The 17,204-nt window shown below is 38.3% G+C and overlaps 1 protein-coding gene across 2 annotated transcripts in view; it reads right to left on the minus strand.

The window, feature by feature from the left end:
- The window catches only part of PLD5 (phospholipase D family member 5), a 166,058-nt gene that overhangs the window by 23,234 nt on the left and 125,620 nt on the right, over positions 1–17,204 (minus strand). For both annotated transcript variants that reach the window (XM_041477187.1, XM_041477188.1), the window contains one exon: positions 5,857–5,984. In XM_041477187.1, the coding sequence (XP_041333121.1) occupies positions 5,857–5,984 (128 nt within the window). The remainder of the gene's footprint in view (positions 1–5,856; positions 5,985–17,204) is intronic.

Raw genomic sequence — 17,204 nt, forward strand, 5'->3', positions numbered from 1 at the left:
AGGAAGACCAAGAGAAGGGGTAATTCTGAGGTGAGTTTTGTCCCTGGTAAGTGTGGCCTTTGAGCTATATCTCCTCCTTATGAGTATCATCAATATAATTGGGATGAGAGTTTTGAGTAAGGAACCATGTGGATTGCTTCCACTTGATTTTACCCACCACAATCAATGAAAGGGTTGCTCCTCTGAGACTCCCAGAAACATAAATAGCTCTAAACCTGCCCCTTCAGATGCAGCTATTAATACCTGAAATACCATCATTTACCAACTCTTGTAATTTCAGAGTAGGATGGGAAAGAGTTTAGGTTTTATCAGTCTTTTTGTCACAAAAGATTAGAGGAGAAGATGGTACAGATGAATTCAGACTGCGGCTTTTGTCTCCTTTTTTCTGTTTCAGGAAGGACAGCCTGAACAACTCAACTGAAATCCCCATTATTTCTCAAACTAGTTCTGTCCTGTCTGGTGATAACAGGCAAGACAAGCAGACACATTCCAAGCACTCTTGGAGACATCCTGCTGTAAGCCTTCCTACAGCTTAGTTCAAAAAACAGACTCACACAAAACCAAATCAAATATTAGCTCATCAGTTTTTACTTAAAATGGACACACAGAAAATGTCTATCCTTTGACCAACCTAAGTTTGGGGGGTTTACTCCCTCCCTTTTTTGCCCTGCCTTTTTGTTTGTTTTCCTAGTGAGTATAGGCTTATTGATTTCACAAATTTTAGAATCCAATATACTTTCGCTGTAAGTATGCACTTGATTATTCGTATTTATCATAAAAGACAAAACTTATCTACCGTATCTACAGATGTTTAATAGATCTTTTTCTGAATAATTCTCATAGCTCTCCATCTCAGCTAATTTGACTGTTGATTCAACTGAATTATTAACAGAATAAATGAACGGGGCAACTTTATCCTTCAAATGTAACTGAAAAATTCATAATTGCTACAACTTTCATGTGCTGCAGGACTCAATACTAATGAGACAAGTATGTTTTAAATACTAACAACCATAAGGAAAAAACAGTTCACAGAGAGTTTCTCATTCACACACTGTCACATCTCACCTTCTACAGTACTTTTGCCCCCTTGGGTATTTATTTACCATCTTAGGTGCATCAAATAAAAACCACTCCTCAGATTAAACTCTCTGTTTCCAACCTGACAAAAACTGTTGGGACAGTTTATCTAATTTCCCAGTTGCCTTAAATTATGTAGATGAAATTAGCAGTTTGTAAGAGGACGATGGAGAGGAAACTGAATGACAAGGAAATCCTGATGGATTTTTAAGATTAAGAATAATCAAATGCCTTTCTGAAGTCTTATACTGGTGAAACAAATGACACAAATAATCCAACAGAGACACAAAATTAACAGGAAAATGAGAAAAAGATCACATGGTTATTTTTTTGTCTTTAAAGAAGTATGTTTCCCAGCCTAGTTGGATTTTTTTATCCTTTAAAAGGATAAAAAAATCCTGTGATTTATCCCGTGATTTTTACAGCCTGATTGTTTTTGGTACTTAAAAAAATTAAGTCTAGCAGCCATTTAGCTTAAATTTATCTGAATTTAAATGATCAGAAGAATGAACAATCCAGAAAATACATGGGATTAAAAGGCGTCTTAGAAACAAAAATCCTCTGCAAGCAGTTTTTACACAGCTAAGATTAAAAAATCATGCTTAGGAACTTTGCCTCAACAACAGCTGAGCAAAATTTAAGCAGGAACTTTTGGGATAATGGTTTTAAGATATGCCAGGCAAGAGAGAGCAAACGACTACCTAAGGTGGATCTGGATATTGGGATTTGTTTAAGAACCAACACGATGGGAGCTTTTGCAACTCCTTGATTATAGTTCACACTTTCCATCCATATCTTCTGTTCCTGCAGGGAAGGGGCTGCTGGCCCCAGATGCTGAGCAGAAAGTTGGGTCTATCCCTGCTGCATGGCTGCTCACCTGTCTCAGGCATCACCAGCCAGTGGTTTTGGTGCATCCCCCAGGTTCCATCTCACCCACAGCTCTCTAATCTCCAGGATCTCTCCCATTTTAAGGACTTTTCCTCCAGTCAGGGACTTCACCTTTTTCCCTTTGGGTCTCCCTCCTTAGTGTCAAGACCATTTCTTCCTGGCACCCCAGACAAGGCACTTCCCTTCAGGCCAGATGTTTTCAGTCAGACTCCACAATTCCAGGGAGCAAACAGCAAGCTTCTACTTGAGACCTTGAAGGCTCGAATTTGATCACTAACCTTCACACATACACTCAACTACCCGGTACTGGTAATATTCATGATTTAAACTATTTTTTTTTTTTTTGCCAACAAGACTAGCTAATATTAGCCTGATTTCACTTCCAGTGAAGACAACAGGATTAATTTTACTTTTTTCAGGAATTTTCAGTAACAGTATTTTCCAAGAGCTGATTATATATTGCACATAAATGCATTTTTCTGAAGTGGTTTAACTAATCCATTACAGTTGTTTGCCCACTGGATTAAATTATTTATGTGTGAATAAAACTTTTCCAAAAATGTTGCTAGTATTAAAACCTCCAGAAATGCTCATATTTATTACAAACTTCATGCTCCATAACAGAATTAAGGAGATAAGCATTTTCAAGCTTTGCTGCAGTTATTGGCGGGAGTCATGGAATAAAAGAAATATATGATAAGTTTTGTTAGCTGATGGATTATAACCATTTTTATATAACCATTTTCTTTTACTAAGTAATAATATGTTACTGGGTCAAGGATTAGAAACTAAAATACAGCACCATGGCCATCTTGATTGCTATTGGTGCAAGCCACAGGAAAAAATTAATCAGTATACATACACACTTTTAGGCATGTTTGAATGACTCATTTTTTTAGTTGTTTCTCAGTATGCATAAATTTATCAGCAAGAAGCTAGATGATTTCACTGGTAAAATCTTACAGAGCTTACTGTATCTAAGAAAGTGGCAAAGCTCTGATTGTTCATAATCATCACTTTTCAATGGGTTATGTAACTGGGTAATATTTGGATATTTTGATAACAATAGAAAAAGATGCAAAAAATCTAGACTTGTACAAAGAAAAATTCAAAATATTCCACTATGAACAAAAAAAAAATCCCATTTTTGTAAAATCCTGCCTTCAGGAACTCTAAACAGTACTTAACATTTCCCTGGGGGTTTGATTTCAGACTGAAGCAGATAGCTGGCATAGATGATTTCAGCCAGAATTACTAGTCTTGCTAAACTTTCAATTTAACTGAAACACAGTTTTACTTGAAAAGTAATGATGTGCTCTTAGCCTTGCTCATAATTTCAAAGCTGAGACTCTGGTGAGTATTAAAACTTTGCCAGCAGAGGCACAGGATATCTGCAACTTTAAAGGCTATTCTTAAGTAATGTCTGCAGCATATGAAAATCTCTCCTTGATGTAGAAAATTTGCTTTTAAGAAAATACTCTTATTGCTTCTTGTCAGTGCTGGCAAATCGAGAAAATGGCAACGAAACTAAATAAGCTTCCTATGTGATTGATTTCTGGTACCCAGCTTATAAACACAGAATTCTCCACAAATACTGCAAACCCAAATCACTTAAGTCCTGGTGATGTTTTCCAAGGAGCTGTTAAAAGTAAAATTATTGTTTCAGCTTTAGATTTAGCCTCCTAAGAGACAAATGATGCTATAAGAGACTTGGTTTGTCTTTTTGGTTGTTTTTAATAACAGGCAAAGAGACAATAGAGGAAAGGGAGAGGGAGAAGGAGAGGGAGCTGATCCCTCATTTGCAGCTATACTGAGACTATGATAATGAGAACCCGTGGGAGATACATTTCCCCAGTGAGGGCTCAGCTCACCGTGGGTTTTAAGATTAGGTCCCACACATGTGCAAAGCATTTTGCTTGAGGAAAGGACTCAAAATAAAATTACAGAGTTTTGTGCTTATTTTGTTTCTTATGTGGAAAAGAAAGTTCAAGACAGATTATTATTTTAGGACAGCATATCAGATGTCTTTGACAGTTGCCCTGATTTATTAACCTGCAGCTCTGGGGTAAGGGAATCAGACCTCAGATCTGGCATCAACAGGAGCCAAGCATCTAATTTCCTTTGGCTCTTCTGAAACTGCAACATACATTTCTCAACTAACTGAAAGCAGATTCGCTTTTTCCGTAACAAAGAGATTTCTTTTTGCATTGTACAAATAATCTTTGGAGTTTCATCTTACAACTACATATAAAAAATATACTGTTATATGACAATAAGATTAAAACAAGTCCAAATGCACACAGAAACGAGTGATAAAATTAACATCACTTTTGAAACACTGGCCTACAAGTAACTGGCATCAAAGTTTAATGCAGGTATGTTACAAGATTTAAGATTTACTTCAGCATGAGAAGAGCAAGCCTATATGGAATAGTATAATCTGTGATGAAAATCATAAATACATAAGCAATATATAAATAATCTAATAATCTGTGCGGTAAATGTGCTTCTTTTCCCCACATTCATTATTTTCACTGGTACTCAAACCCCCAAATAGAAGAGGCTTCAAAGACAAGCTATTTATAAGCCAAATAAATCCTATGAAGAGCTATTTTGTTATGACAGAAGAGTTTAGCTCATGAGGCAGAGATAATGTAAAAACATTTTCTGAACTGTCCAAAAGCCCAAACTGTATTTTCTTGCATTGACTGAAAATACAACATTCTCTTTTCCAAGACTTTCTCTAACAGCATTGTTTTTTCTACCACTGTTCCAGATTCCTTTGTAAGCATACCTTTTAAGTAAATTAATATAGTAAGAAGAACAAATATGCATTTGTTCACTTTCTGTACTAAATTGGCTAATTTGCTTTTAGTCAGACTTCCAGTCCTAGCTGAAAACAAATATTAAAAAGTTCAGCACAACCAAGACACACGTTCTTGTTTACAAAATCATTAGAACATCATCACGTTCAAAGTTACTCTTGTGTTTCTGAGATTCTGCTCATATTTAGAAAGCAAGCTTTTTATAGCAACTAATAACTACCTAGGACTGCTGCTTTTCCCTCTCTGTTGTGCTTTACAGTTACTGAGATCTCAAAGTACAAGTTTCACTCCATAGGTGTGGCTGAAAGCAGCCTCACACAGTCAGTGGTATGTAGCAAAAATGAACATGACAGCCACTAATAATCCTGAGACTGCTACAGAAATAAAAAAAGGCACACATACCTACAAAAAGGCAAATAAGATATGTTACTGACAAATTCCTCAAAATGGTCACAGACTGCACAGAGTTCTTAGCACTGCTTCAACTGTCATGTTTATGAGGAATAAAAATGTGGAATTCTCTCTAATGCATTCAGCCTTCAAAAGCATTATGCTGTTTGACTTTCTGTACCCACAAATCTGACCCTCCCCAAAGGTAGTGGGTATTCCAGTATAATACCCACTATCCTTTTGGAAGTCTTTCCAAATTTGGGGTTTGCTTTTTTAAATGGCAAATCAGAGGAACTACGACTTGCCCATGATATTACTATAGAGTTTCCATAGTGGTTTGTTTACCAATGGGTTTGCTCCCCCTTTTTTTAATAAGTAAACTGGAACAATCAATGACCATCACAGAACTCAATAAAAACAATCAAATATTTAAAATTTAAGCGTAACCATGGAAGACAGCTGTTATAACGAAAGGAAGCAAAATTTATAGTAGTACATTGTTGCCAATACAGAAGAGTAATCAGAACTGTGGCAGTACAGTTTTTTATGCCAGCACTTTTGCCAGCAAACTATCAGAAAACAGAGCTATCCAAGTGTCCTCAAAACACTACTTTTTTTTTTTTTTTTCATTATACACTCAAAGGTTATAGGATTAGATTTTCAATTAAATTACCTGTCCCAACGATCTCCAGTCCAGGCTGGCACTTCCAATGTATACATGCTGCTTATCAACAATCCAGAACGAAGACTGAAGCCGACCTTCATTATATGCTGACATGTTCATATACAACACTTCAGCACCTAGAGATTTAAGGATAAAATAAGAAATGGCATTACGTAATACAAGATAATTTACATTATTAAAAGAGAAAATGACTTCACATTTCATGGCCTCAGTTTCCAAAATTAGTGAGAGGCATAATGAAACATACCATTAAGGTTTAAAAACAATGATAAACATTGTTACTGTCCCAATATTTATGACTTTAATTAACATATTCAGTCATAGGAAGATTAATATTTCAGTCATATGAAGAAATATTTATGTAATGCATGTCCCAAGAATAGGGAACATTCCCATGTGTTATAATGTTTACATAATTTCCTTCCACTTTAGAATCAAATAATCCTTTTTTTTTCCAGCACTCTATGTTCCTAAAAATAGTTCATTTCTAAATTTCTATTCCATAGCAAAAACCCCATATTGCAGTAATGATCTTTAAAATATGAACACAATTAAAACCTCTGCCTAAAAAGCAGATTCTGCTCTGCTCCTCCTGCCCTGTGCAATGGTTTGAGCAGGTATCTGCAGTGGTTGTGGCATGTAACAGACCCCAACAAGAGGAACATGGGTGGAGAATTAAGGAAGTAAGCAAAGGCTTAAATAAATTATGTTGAAACAGCTCTTAATCCTGCTAATCTGTGATATTCAACCTACTACTCTGAATAGCACAGTTTTATTAATGACTATAGGCCCCTGAAATCAAAGGAGCTCCTTGTTGGCTCCATTGCATCACTAGGAATGTCTGAATTGGCCCCATCTCTATGTCTGCAGAACTAAATCCAGAATATATTTAATATTGGGTAAGTTTAGGGGATTTCTCACACCATTACTGTTCTTTCAGTGCTCTGGTGTTTGCAAAATTAGGTGATTAATCTGAATTAATCATTGCTGAAGGCATTTTACAATAACCCACTCATCTACACATTTCAGTCATGACTAACCAGGGAAGAGAACTGACAGTAAACAGCAGCCTGGGGGACAGTGATGGTAGCAGCCACCTCCTATTAAACACTCATGGGGCCTCCAGTACCACGAACTCCAGTAATGGTTGAAAATGACTCACAATTTAAAAAGAATTCCAGGATAGACAGAGAGCTAAATGTATATTTTTTCATCAAATTTCCTATTTTTGATTTCCTAAGAGACATTTGACTTGCAATTTTAGGCAACAGCTACCAGTGCTAAATATTTCTTTATTATTATGAGAACAGCAACTTTCCTTGAAAAAATTATTCTAAAAGTTCAGACATCAAGAAAAGAAGAAAAAGCAGGTAAAGGTGCCACTTACCATGATGCAGTAAACACGCAAAATAACATTTTGAGCACATTACAGACTTTGGCTCATTGGTCAACTGCATTTGGTGCAACCCAGCTACTTTTCCAAATTTTAGTATGTTTCACTTACCCACACTCATCTACGCTTAGAAACAAAGATTTTTTCCAATTTCCTTGCAACATATTGCTGCTACTTTCAATTCATGCATTAACGAGCAGAACTGTGCTAATTATTGAGAAAATGAGTGTGAAATGGAAAAGAAAACAGAAAACACTGTAGCAGCTATTAAATGGTTTAAATTGTTTCCTGGTGAATAAACAAAACAAAAGCAACTGCTATTAGCTAAGGATGACCGTTCTGTAAGGCACTAAACTTCCAGCTAGTCATCCAAAAACTGTGTTTAAAATCAGGTTTAACAAAGCAGTTTGCCTTCATGATGTTTTCTTTCCGTACATCCAATTTGCAGCATTAAAGAGCAGTATGAATTTAACACCCACAACACACCTACACCAAACAGATTATAAATGAAATGTTAGGATTTTTGCATAGTAAAGACAAAACAATAGGAAGTAACAATGAGCTTCCTTCCCATAACTGAGAGTATAAAGAATGACAATTTAAAACCATTTTTGAAATATTAGGGACAAACAAAAATGCTGAGTGCCAAAGCTATAACAGGAGACTATTTAACCAGTAATGCTAACATTAAAAATAGCAGACATCATCAGTAACTTGACACAAAATTCAAAAGTTGTAAAACACCAGAATTTGTTGGCGTGGGTTGTTCAGACATGGGCAGAAGCAGTGGGATGGGACTATTACTCTAAGATATAATCTAGGCTTCAATTACCAAAATAGTGAATATAGCAGTGCAGAAGATACCGCTATCACATATACCAGTAAGATCAAAACCTGGAACCCAATTTCTTCTCCTTTTGGAAACAGCCAACTAGTAAGTGAACAGGTGAGGAAGCAGTATCTCAAAGTTAATTAATAAAAAAGTCATTTGTTGCAAACAGCAGCTGTTGTGCAGACTATTAATGAGCCCTTACCTTTTGAAGAAAGGAAACGCGTATCAGTATTGATAATTGCCTCTGTTCCAGAGCCCTTGAGATGCTTTGTTAAAACAGGCTTATCAAGCCTTCAACACAATCCACCATCCCTAGCGTGGTTCAGGTCCCATGAGGAAATTAAATTGGACGGATCAATATGTGAAGCCGTAACAGAGCTCTCTGTCATGCTGCAGTCTCAATTACAAGAAGCTGTGAGTCTACTGAGTTCTACAACCAGAAGGGCACATTTGTAGGCTTGATTGCTAATAAACATGCCAAATAAATCTAACTATTTTGTTTCACTGGAGATTAAAATTCAGGATGAGAACTTAGAGAAAACCAGTGCTGTCACTTAAAACTCAAGTGGATTTGTCTGTTCCCTAAAATTGTACATTTTAAGCGCTGGGACAGGTTACACATTTTCTGCAGTAAAAAAGCCCACAAAAAAAGAGACACTGTAGGGAACAAAGCATGTTGTAAGTAACAGACATTTATCTGAGTACTTTTTCTTCTAGGTGGGGAATTTTTTCACACTGTATAAGGTAGATGACTGATGCGGTCTGGGATGCATAGAGAGGATCCTGCCATTGAGAGCCTGGACCTTCTGCATGTGATGTGAACACAGCCCCTGGAAGTGCCAGACAGCAACTTAGCCTCTAGCTTTGTCTCACAACAGAGGAAGAACACAGAAAGTATCAGTAGTATTGCAAGAAAGATTGACTTTTCATCCACTAAAAAAAAAATTAAAAATCCAACTCCCAAAGTAATCCCAAAGAAGAGGGATGGCCAAGCAAATGTCATTTACAATTTCTAGCTTTGCAACATCCTGTTTGGTCTAGCTGCCTGCTCTCAGATACTTCACTAACAATGTCTGAAAGCTACAGGGCAAGCTTGACTTCAAGAATAGGAACTTGAAGAGAATTGAGATTATTCAGCCTGGAGAGAATGCTTCATGGTGACCTAACTGTGGCCTTCCAGTGCCTGAAGGGAGCCTACAAGAGGATGGAGGTGGACATTTTCCAAGGGCATGTTGGAAAGCACAAAGGACAAAGGGGAATGAATTCAAACTGAAAGAGGGTAAGTTTACTTTAGATATTAGGAGGAAACTCCTTACTGTGAGGGTGGTGAGGCAGTGGAACAGGCTGCCCAGAGAAGTTGAGGATGTGCTGTCCCTGGAAGTGCTCAAGGCCATGTTTAATGGGGCTCTAAGCAACCTGGTCTACTAGAAGCTCTCCCTGCCCATGGCAGTGGGGCTGGAACTAGGTGATTTTTAAGGTCCCTTTCTACCCAAGCCATTTAATGATTTTATGAACCTAAAGCTAGGACATTTTTTACATATTTGAGGCAAAGCACTAAACTCTAAGCAGGACTCTTTGATCAGGAGCTCATTGCATACACGCTGTCATGAAAACCTGTGTCAGACACATTCCTGGCGCATCTGTGTTGTGGCTGTGGATTTTCCTGCTGCTCAAGCAAGGTCACCAGACAGCTACACTGGGAGTTTCTTCTTTGGGGGAGAGACGGCAGGAGGTCAGAACTCACAAGTCAGGGCTGCCACTTGGCCTCCACATCAAGTTTATGCAACAGTCTGGAGAAGGTGCATCTTCTTTTGAAACCTTCACTTTCTTCAGGCTTTGGATCCAACACCTGTGAGCAGCTTAGGATATTGTGCTTGTACTGAGGCAACATCATTATGTCAAATTCCCTCACTGGTGGATGCAGTAAATAATTTTTGTAAGGAAGACCCAGAAAGAGCAACTATTTAGGCTGCTATTATCACAGCTGCCTTGAAAGCAAACATGCAAATTCTGCTTGCCACAGTTTTCAGCAGTACCACTTACAAGCTAAACTCACTCTGGAGTTAGCAAACATAACGCCCAAGAAACAGAAGCTGCATTTGCTTGTAGCATGCCTAAAATTGGTCTTCTGTCTTCACAACTTTCTTACTTTAACTACAGTGTTTTTGAAAATAAGGGGGAGAACTTTAGGAATAAAAGGAGAGCCAGAGTTATCTGGGAAGTCTGTATAGATACAAATGTCTCTTTCTCTATATTTTGCAATATATGCTTTAACTTCATTTATTAGCTTTTGATAATAACCTTTAGCACAAAGTACCCCATGAATAAATATACTTTTTATTCTACTGAGACAAAGTTCAGAGTTTTCAATACAATTGGTCACAAGTGATGGAGTAGCTGTCTCATTTGGGGTAGACACAAGTAACCCAGGTGGAGGATCATCCCCCCATGAATTTTCAAGCTTTTTCTCAACCGATTGTAAAAAGTATGGACTTCTTCCAGAAGCCCTATTAGTGTGACCTACCACCACTCAGAATAGGACAAGTACAAAAGCAGAAGAATGCACAACTTGAAAACAAAGTTATTTTTACTAAGTCTCTGAATGATTAAAAGACAAACTAGACTATTTACTATTTCTGTGCTCTTCACGGAATATTGGATTTGAAATTCAATTTAAAAGTCTGCCTGGTCCAGAAAGATTAATGATTCAGACTTATTTTATAAGAGAACACTCAAGGACTTTTAGGGAAATCTCTGATGGTAATACCTTAACTTTGAATCAGCTGTTTAGTTTACATTGTCCTCTGCTTCTCTCTCTCTAACACACATCCCCCTGTTCTTTTTAAAACTACCAGGACTGAATCCTGTCACTCTAGGATTATGTGCTATTCATCAATCTAAAGACAGAGTAATTTAAAAAAGAAGCAGCCTAGAATCAAAACCTTGCTGTCTTTTCTCTAGCAGCTCTATATTCAACTGTCACACATGCAAAAAATGAAATCATAATTACTCAAAGAAGTTACATTCTAGCACAAGTCCAAGTAATCTCCAGAAAGCTTTTGCAATAATATTTACATTCATGCCATCCTGGCCTGTCTTAGACTCAATCCTACCTGCATGAGAAACACTCCCAATGTACAATCAGCCATAAGCTGTGTGCACATGTATCTTCTCAAAACTGCCTTTAGGAAAACCAGACTGTTTCTGATGTAGGTATTTTTCACAAAAATTTAATGTAATGCTTACTATCTTGTTTTACAGCATCTGAGGTCACTGACACAAAGATAATTTTGAGGAAATCAAAGCCCAGGAGAGGAATCTGTGACCAAAGCTCCATGAGCCCCTCTGCTCTCTCTCTGGAAAGACACAGGTGCCTGCAGCACCCACTGGAATTGCAGTGGAAGGGCTCACATGCTCTGGGCTGCAGCGTGGGTGGTTCGGGGACAACACGCAGTCACTCTGCCTCCTGTGTGCTGCTGCTGTTCATCTCCACTGGCACGCTCCCCAGCCAGCTCACGTGTCCCTGTCTGGCTGGAGCTTGGAAGACAGGCTGCTACAAGAGAGCTCTCCTAAGCAGACAGGCTGCAGTCAAGGATCTCCCTGTGGAGCTGAGGACGTGAGAAGAGAGGTCTCCATTGCTGCCGTCTGACTTCCCAGCCCCCTCTCCAGGCCCTGTGCCAGCTTCTTCCTGGCTCCTTTCCCTCCCCAGCAGACTGCAACATGCTGATGGGCTCTGCCCTGGATGATCAGGGGAGCAAATATCCTCCACACTCACCATTGGTTTTTTGCTTTGTTTTTTACTCAGTCAGCGGGTTGAAATAATTTCTGTGAGGTGGTACAGCCCCAGAAACTGCTCCAGCCACACAGCTGTGGAAGCCAAGAGCTGAGAATGTGGACAGGAAAGAGCAGGAAGAAAAAGGAATATAGTGACAAATGAGCATTACAAAACCCAGCTCTGTAACTGAAACCAAAGTATTACAGAATTACAAATGGCATGTTTAAAAAAGGGAAAAAAACCCTAACCCCAAAAAACCAACACCAATTACCCTAGTAGCATGAACAGATCTCGTCTTCAGCAACCCTTCTCCATCCCTCCACTGCCTCCTCAGCTGCGCCAAAGGAGCTTTTTCAGGGAGTCAGTTGGATCAGAAAATGGATGCAGGTTAAACATAAATAAAAATAAGGAAGTTATTTCAATTGTAGAACAATTCACTAGTCCAGCTCACCACGTGGCAGTAAACAATTTTTTCAAACACAGCTGAAGGCACAGAGCAAGTGTCGAATGAGCAGCTACGGCTGAGTGCAACAAGATGCAGGAACTGCTTATGGCACTGCTGCCATTTAAAGGTACACCCACACAGTCTCAGCCTCCGTTCCTCTCAAAATCAGGCCTCAGTAATTTCAGGTGGCAAGCTCCAGAATTCATTTGCCTTTTATCTTGCATAATCATTTGTCTTGTGCAAAGCAGATAAGAATGCAATGCTAGCATTTGCTTGGGTTGGCATTCTCCATGTGCTTACACAGGGGTCCACAGTGACACAGAAAATCAAGAAAAGACCCATCAGGGACCATGTGTGCAGAGTTTGCTGACTGGATACAGGATGGCAGATTTTTAAGAACAAAGGAAAGGTCAGAATTAATTTCTTGCAATTGCTGATTTAACTTCAACCGCATCTTGGGAGCTAGTTAGTTCCCAAAGTAACATTTATCTAAATATACCCTTACCCTGGCTTTGAAGAAATCAAATGTTGGCTTTTGTTGCTGGCCCAAGTAATCAAAACACTGATTTCTCAGCTAAGTACCCAACTGTAGCTAGAGTTCAGCGTGGGAGAGTTACAGCTCTCCCCCATGTGAATTTTGTGCTACCTGCTGGGCCATTTTGATTTACTCAGCAGAAAAATCCTAGAAATATAACCAGAGTGCTTCCCATCCCATCTCACAGGTCAGACAAAAGAGAGGCCTGACAGTATTACTTTGTAATACTTACTCACCCAGGTACACCTAACTTCTGATTCACCAGCAAACAGCCAGTGGTCCATCACAAATATAACAGAGATAGAGATTCCCCTCTTTACCCGCAGAATAAACACAGCAGGAGAACACTTTACCTTCCCCATTAATAGAATCATACAACGGCTTGGGCTGGAAGAGAACTCAAAGGTCATCTAGGTCCAAACCCTCTACCATGGGCAGGGACACCTTCCAGCAGATGGAAGACCAGGTTGGTCAAAGCTCCATCCAAACTGGCATCGAACAGTTCCAGAGACGGAGCATCAACAACTTCTCCGGACAACCTTTTCCAATGCCTCACCACCCTCACAGCTGATAAATCATGCATGGATGTGTTTACTTAACCTACAAACAGAATTTTAGACTGCAAAGAAGGAATAAGCTCATCTAACTACAGATCTCTGGTCTTTCCCATGATGGAAATCCAGGGCATCAGCATGCCCTTGAGAGGCATTTGCTGCCACCCAGTAGAAAATGCCAGCACCCGACAGCATAGCTCACTACATAGAACAAGACAGGAAAGGACATGCTCAACTCTATACTTTCCAACCTAGATGTGGCCTGTGAAGCCAGGGATACTGCATTTGCTAAAAAATTTCTTACTGTTTGGGCCAAAACTAAGGTCTCTCCTTTTAGTCTGTCTTTAAAAAAATTTAATTGAGCCTGTGCAGAAGAATTTAGTGTAATTTAAAAAGCTCCAAACAGCTTTTCCTTTCCACCTAGTAATTTTATCAAAAGTAGCAAACATTTCTGCCTCTTCTAACATGTGCTGTTGCTTGATGTAGCAAACCTGAGAAAAATCCTCATTTTTTACTGCTTTGACTCTGATATCAGTATTTTTATAGCAATTTTTACTTCTTTTTGAGCTCTTTGAAGTATTTCATATCAAGTCATAGAAAATTTTGAATAAAATTTTGAATAATGAGAGAATTGATGATCAGTTCAATTCTTTCCCCTTAGCAGAACTCAGCATTCCTTTAAATAGCATTTTCTTAGTACAAATCTTTTCTGAGAGGCTGATGATTCAGTAGAGCCTGTAAGAGAACTCATATACAACAAAGTTTGCTAGAATATTAAAAAAAAAAAAAATCCACATCTTTTCTTGCCCTTCATTATTGGAGAGTAGACTGCTCATTTACTAGACAAAGCTGTAAAAGTGATTGCTTTGGAGATTGGGAAAAGTAATTTTCTTACTTAGTTGATTCAGGCGACCAAGCATATTACCACTTAAAGGAAGACTATAATACAATCAGTAAAAGCATTATTAAAGCTGGATTCTGGCTTTCTTTCTTTGCCTAAGTATAATTGCATATGTGTTTACTATAAAAGAAAGGCATTTTAAATATAATAGAGTGATTAGTAAACTTGCACACTGCTTATCCCACTTCCTTGTGAAGACTTTTCTTTACTTGGATTAGCATTATGAACCACTATATTTATTTATATACTTCTTGGATGAAACATCCAAGAATTCAATGACATTATTTCATCCTAATGTATGAGGAATTAGGATCACAACCTTTTATGAATGAACAAGGCTAAATCTCTACCAAGAAAAATGCAGTAACTATTTATCCCTATCTCTCTTTTTAACTTAGCAACATGATTTCATTCTGATATTTATATATTCCAAAATCATCAGTATTGGCAACAGTCTCTTCTAAATATGCTGACTAGCAGTAACAACACTTGTGCATTATTCTCAAAATGTGCTCCTCAGACATCTGGAGCTCTGCTTTGGGTTCTGCCAGTTTCCTTCTCCAGAATGAGAAATAAATCTCAGTTCTGGAAAGTGAGATACTGCAGGGCAGGCAAAGAGTTGAGGGCAGAGTTTGCCCCCTTGAGTGGCTACTGCTTTTAATTTTTACAATACCTTCAAAACAGAATCTATTTTTTTCCCTGAACTTTCATTAGATGATTCTCTGAGCAGCCTCTGAGATACCAGAGTATTATCTGCAGGCTACCAAAAGCCAAGAGCACCAGCTGACCTGGTGGTGGCCACACAAGAAGAGCAGAGACACAGCCAGAAGTAATCTGGGTCTGCCAGTGGCACAGACATTTCCTTTCCCTACTTCTCCCTTGTCTCTAAGCAATTTTCCCCATCTCCTTCCTTTGATTCTATCTTGTTATCTTGCTGAGTCAGCCTTTGACTTTTCTACATTTTTTTCAGGTTATTCCTGTTTCAATGGCAATTATTTTTTCTCCATGTTGTCACAAGTCCACCAATAACATGCTTCACCTTTTGACAACATTCTGTTCAGATCTTTTCCTAAATTAATTACTCAGTTTTCAGTTTCTGACTGATGGTTCTATCTGCTTCATTCCTCCCTCTTATTTCACTTTCCCCACTATTTCCCCCCAACATCATTCATCCTCCCTCTCCTTCACTCTCTTTCATTTCATACTCAGTTCATAATTTCACTCTTGCCCTTGCCTACTCTTACATTGTTTCATTTATCTTGTATATTCATCCAGTTATTCATTCAGTCCCTCTCGCTCCAGTTACTTGAGGAACATATTTTATTTTATAACTACATAAGCAGTATGGTATATTCTTCAAGCCTTTGCAAATAAATTTGTGGAAAGGAAAATATACATTTTCTTACGAATTCTAAGGCTAACCATGGCTTTGGGATACCCAGATTGGTCCTAATTTTACTTTATTTACATGTGCTAGGACTTCCACAGGTATTAACTCAATATATACATGCCAAAATAAACATAGATTTCTGACAGTTATTGCAATTTAGGACTCAGGGAATTTTTTCTTGCTTTCTTAGTCTAAACAATAACTGAAGCTGAGCTTTTTATTACCATGAATCTTAGGTTCTTGAAAGAACAAGACACTTTTACAGCCTCTTCTTTTATCAAAGTAAGTGCGTACAGGAGACACTGCAGCTCTGCTGTAGCAGACTGAAGAGTCTCACACTTGATTTTCTATTGTTCTAACTAGTCTGTCAAATGCATTTTTGAGGTCTTCATTATTCTGGCTTGGTCCTTCATTCATTTATTTAAGTGGAGGCATTTTAAAGAGAAAAAATGGACATGCCCTGATGTCAAAATTGGAAAACTCCAGACAGTGGACTGATAAAAAACAAAAGGTGTATGGGGAAAAATGTGTTGATTTGAGGAAATACATAGGGGATACAAATCAATAGCTTGTCAGTTAGCAGATTTTTAACATGGATGGATTGACTTTCTTCCAAACAGCCTATTTGAAATGTAGAAAGCAAAACAAAGGAAACCACAACTCCACAGATTCTATCTTATTATCTGTGTGAAGGACACACAATAATACAGCCAATAAAAGTAACTACACACTGAAATCACAGAGGATTTTAGCACCACAGAGGGACTAGACCACAAATATTGTTTCATTTCTCCAGTGTAAACATCAACAACGTCCTGTGAAGGACAGGAATATAGGTATATTACTCCCCTGTGACATTTTGAACTGGTGGATAACCAGGTCTGTAGGACTTCTTTTTCTACTCCAAACCATACATGACAGACAGAATTAGCTTGAGGACAATAAGAGACAGAGATGGACCAGTTCAGTTGGGATGACAGTAGTGTACAGGACAGGGGCTGTAGAACTGGACTGCTTGCAGCTGACTACTGGGATCTCTATGAAAGCAAGACCAGAAGGCAGCACAGGCACTTCAAGTCCCAATATCAAATAATGGACTTGGTTCTAATCCTTTGTCTTATGACTGAGAACAGCTGCTCTTTGCTTAGGAACTGTTATTTTTGAAAGCTTCTCATTGCAATCATCACAATGTTCTTTTGTAGTGGTATTGAAGCTTAGTATCGTTATTATATAGTCCTATAACTGCTGGCACTTTTGTCCATCACTTTAATGTAACAAGACTATTGAGATTAAAAGCTTCAAGTGCAGGGATCTGTTTTGCTTTGAGTCACTGAAATGACTGTCAATTTCGGTACTACATAATTACTAATACTTGCACACTGTAGAAAGTTAATATTTTGTCCAAAGGATGGAAAAGGGGCTGAAATCACTCTGTTCTCAAGGATAAACATGTTCTCAAGGGTAAACATTAGAGACAACTGCTCTGTAAGGACATGCAGAAAGAGATGGAA

This window comes from Pyrgilauda ruficollis, unplaced genomic scaffold, assembly GCF_017590135.1.
Source record: "Pyrgilauda ruficollis isolate IOZ18807 unplaced genomic scaffold, ASM1759013v1 scaffold4, whole genome shotgun sequence".
Classification (NCBI taxonomy): Eukaryota; Metazoa; Chordata; class Aves; order Passeriformes; family Passeridae; genus Pyrgilauda; species Pyrgilauda ruficollis.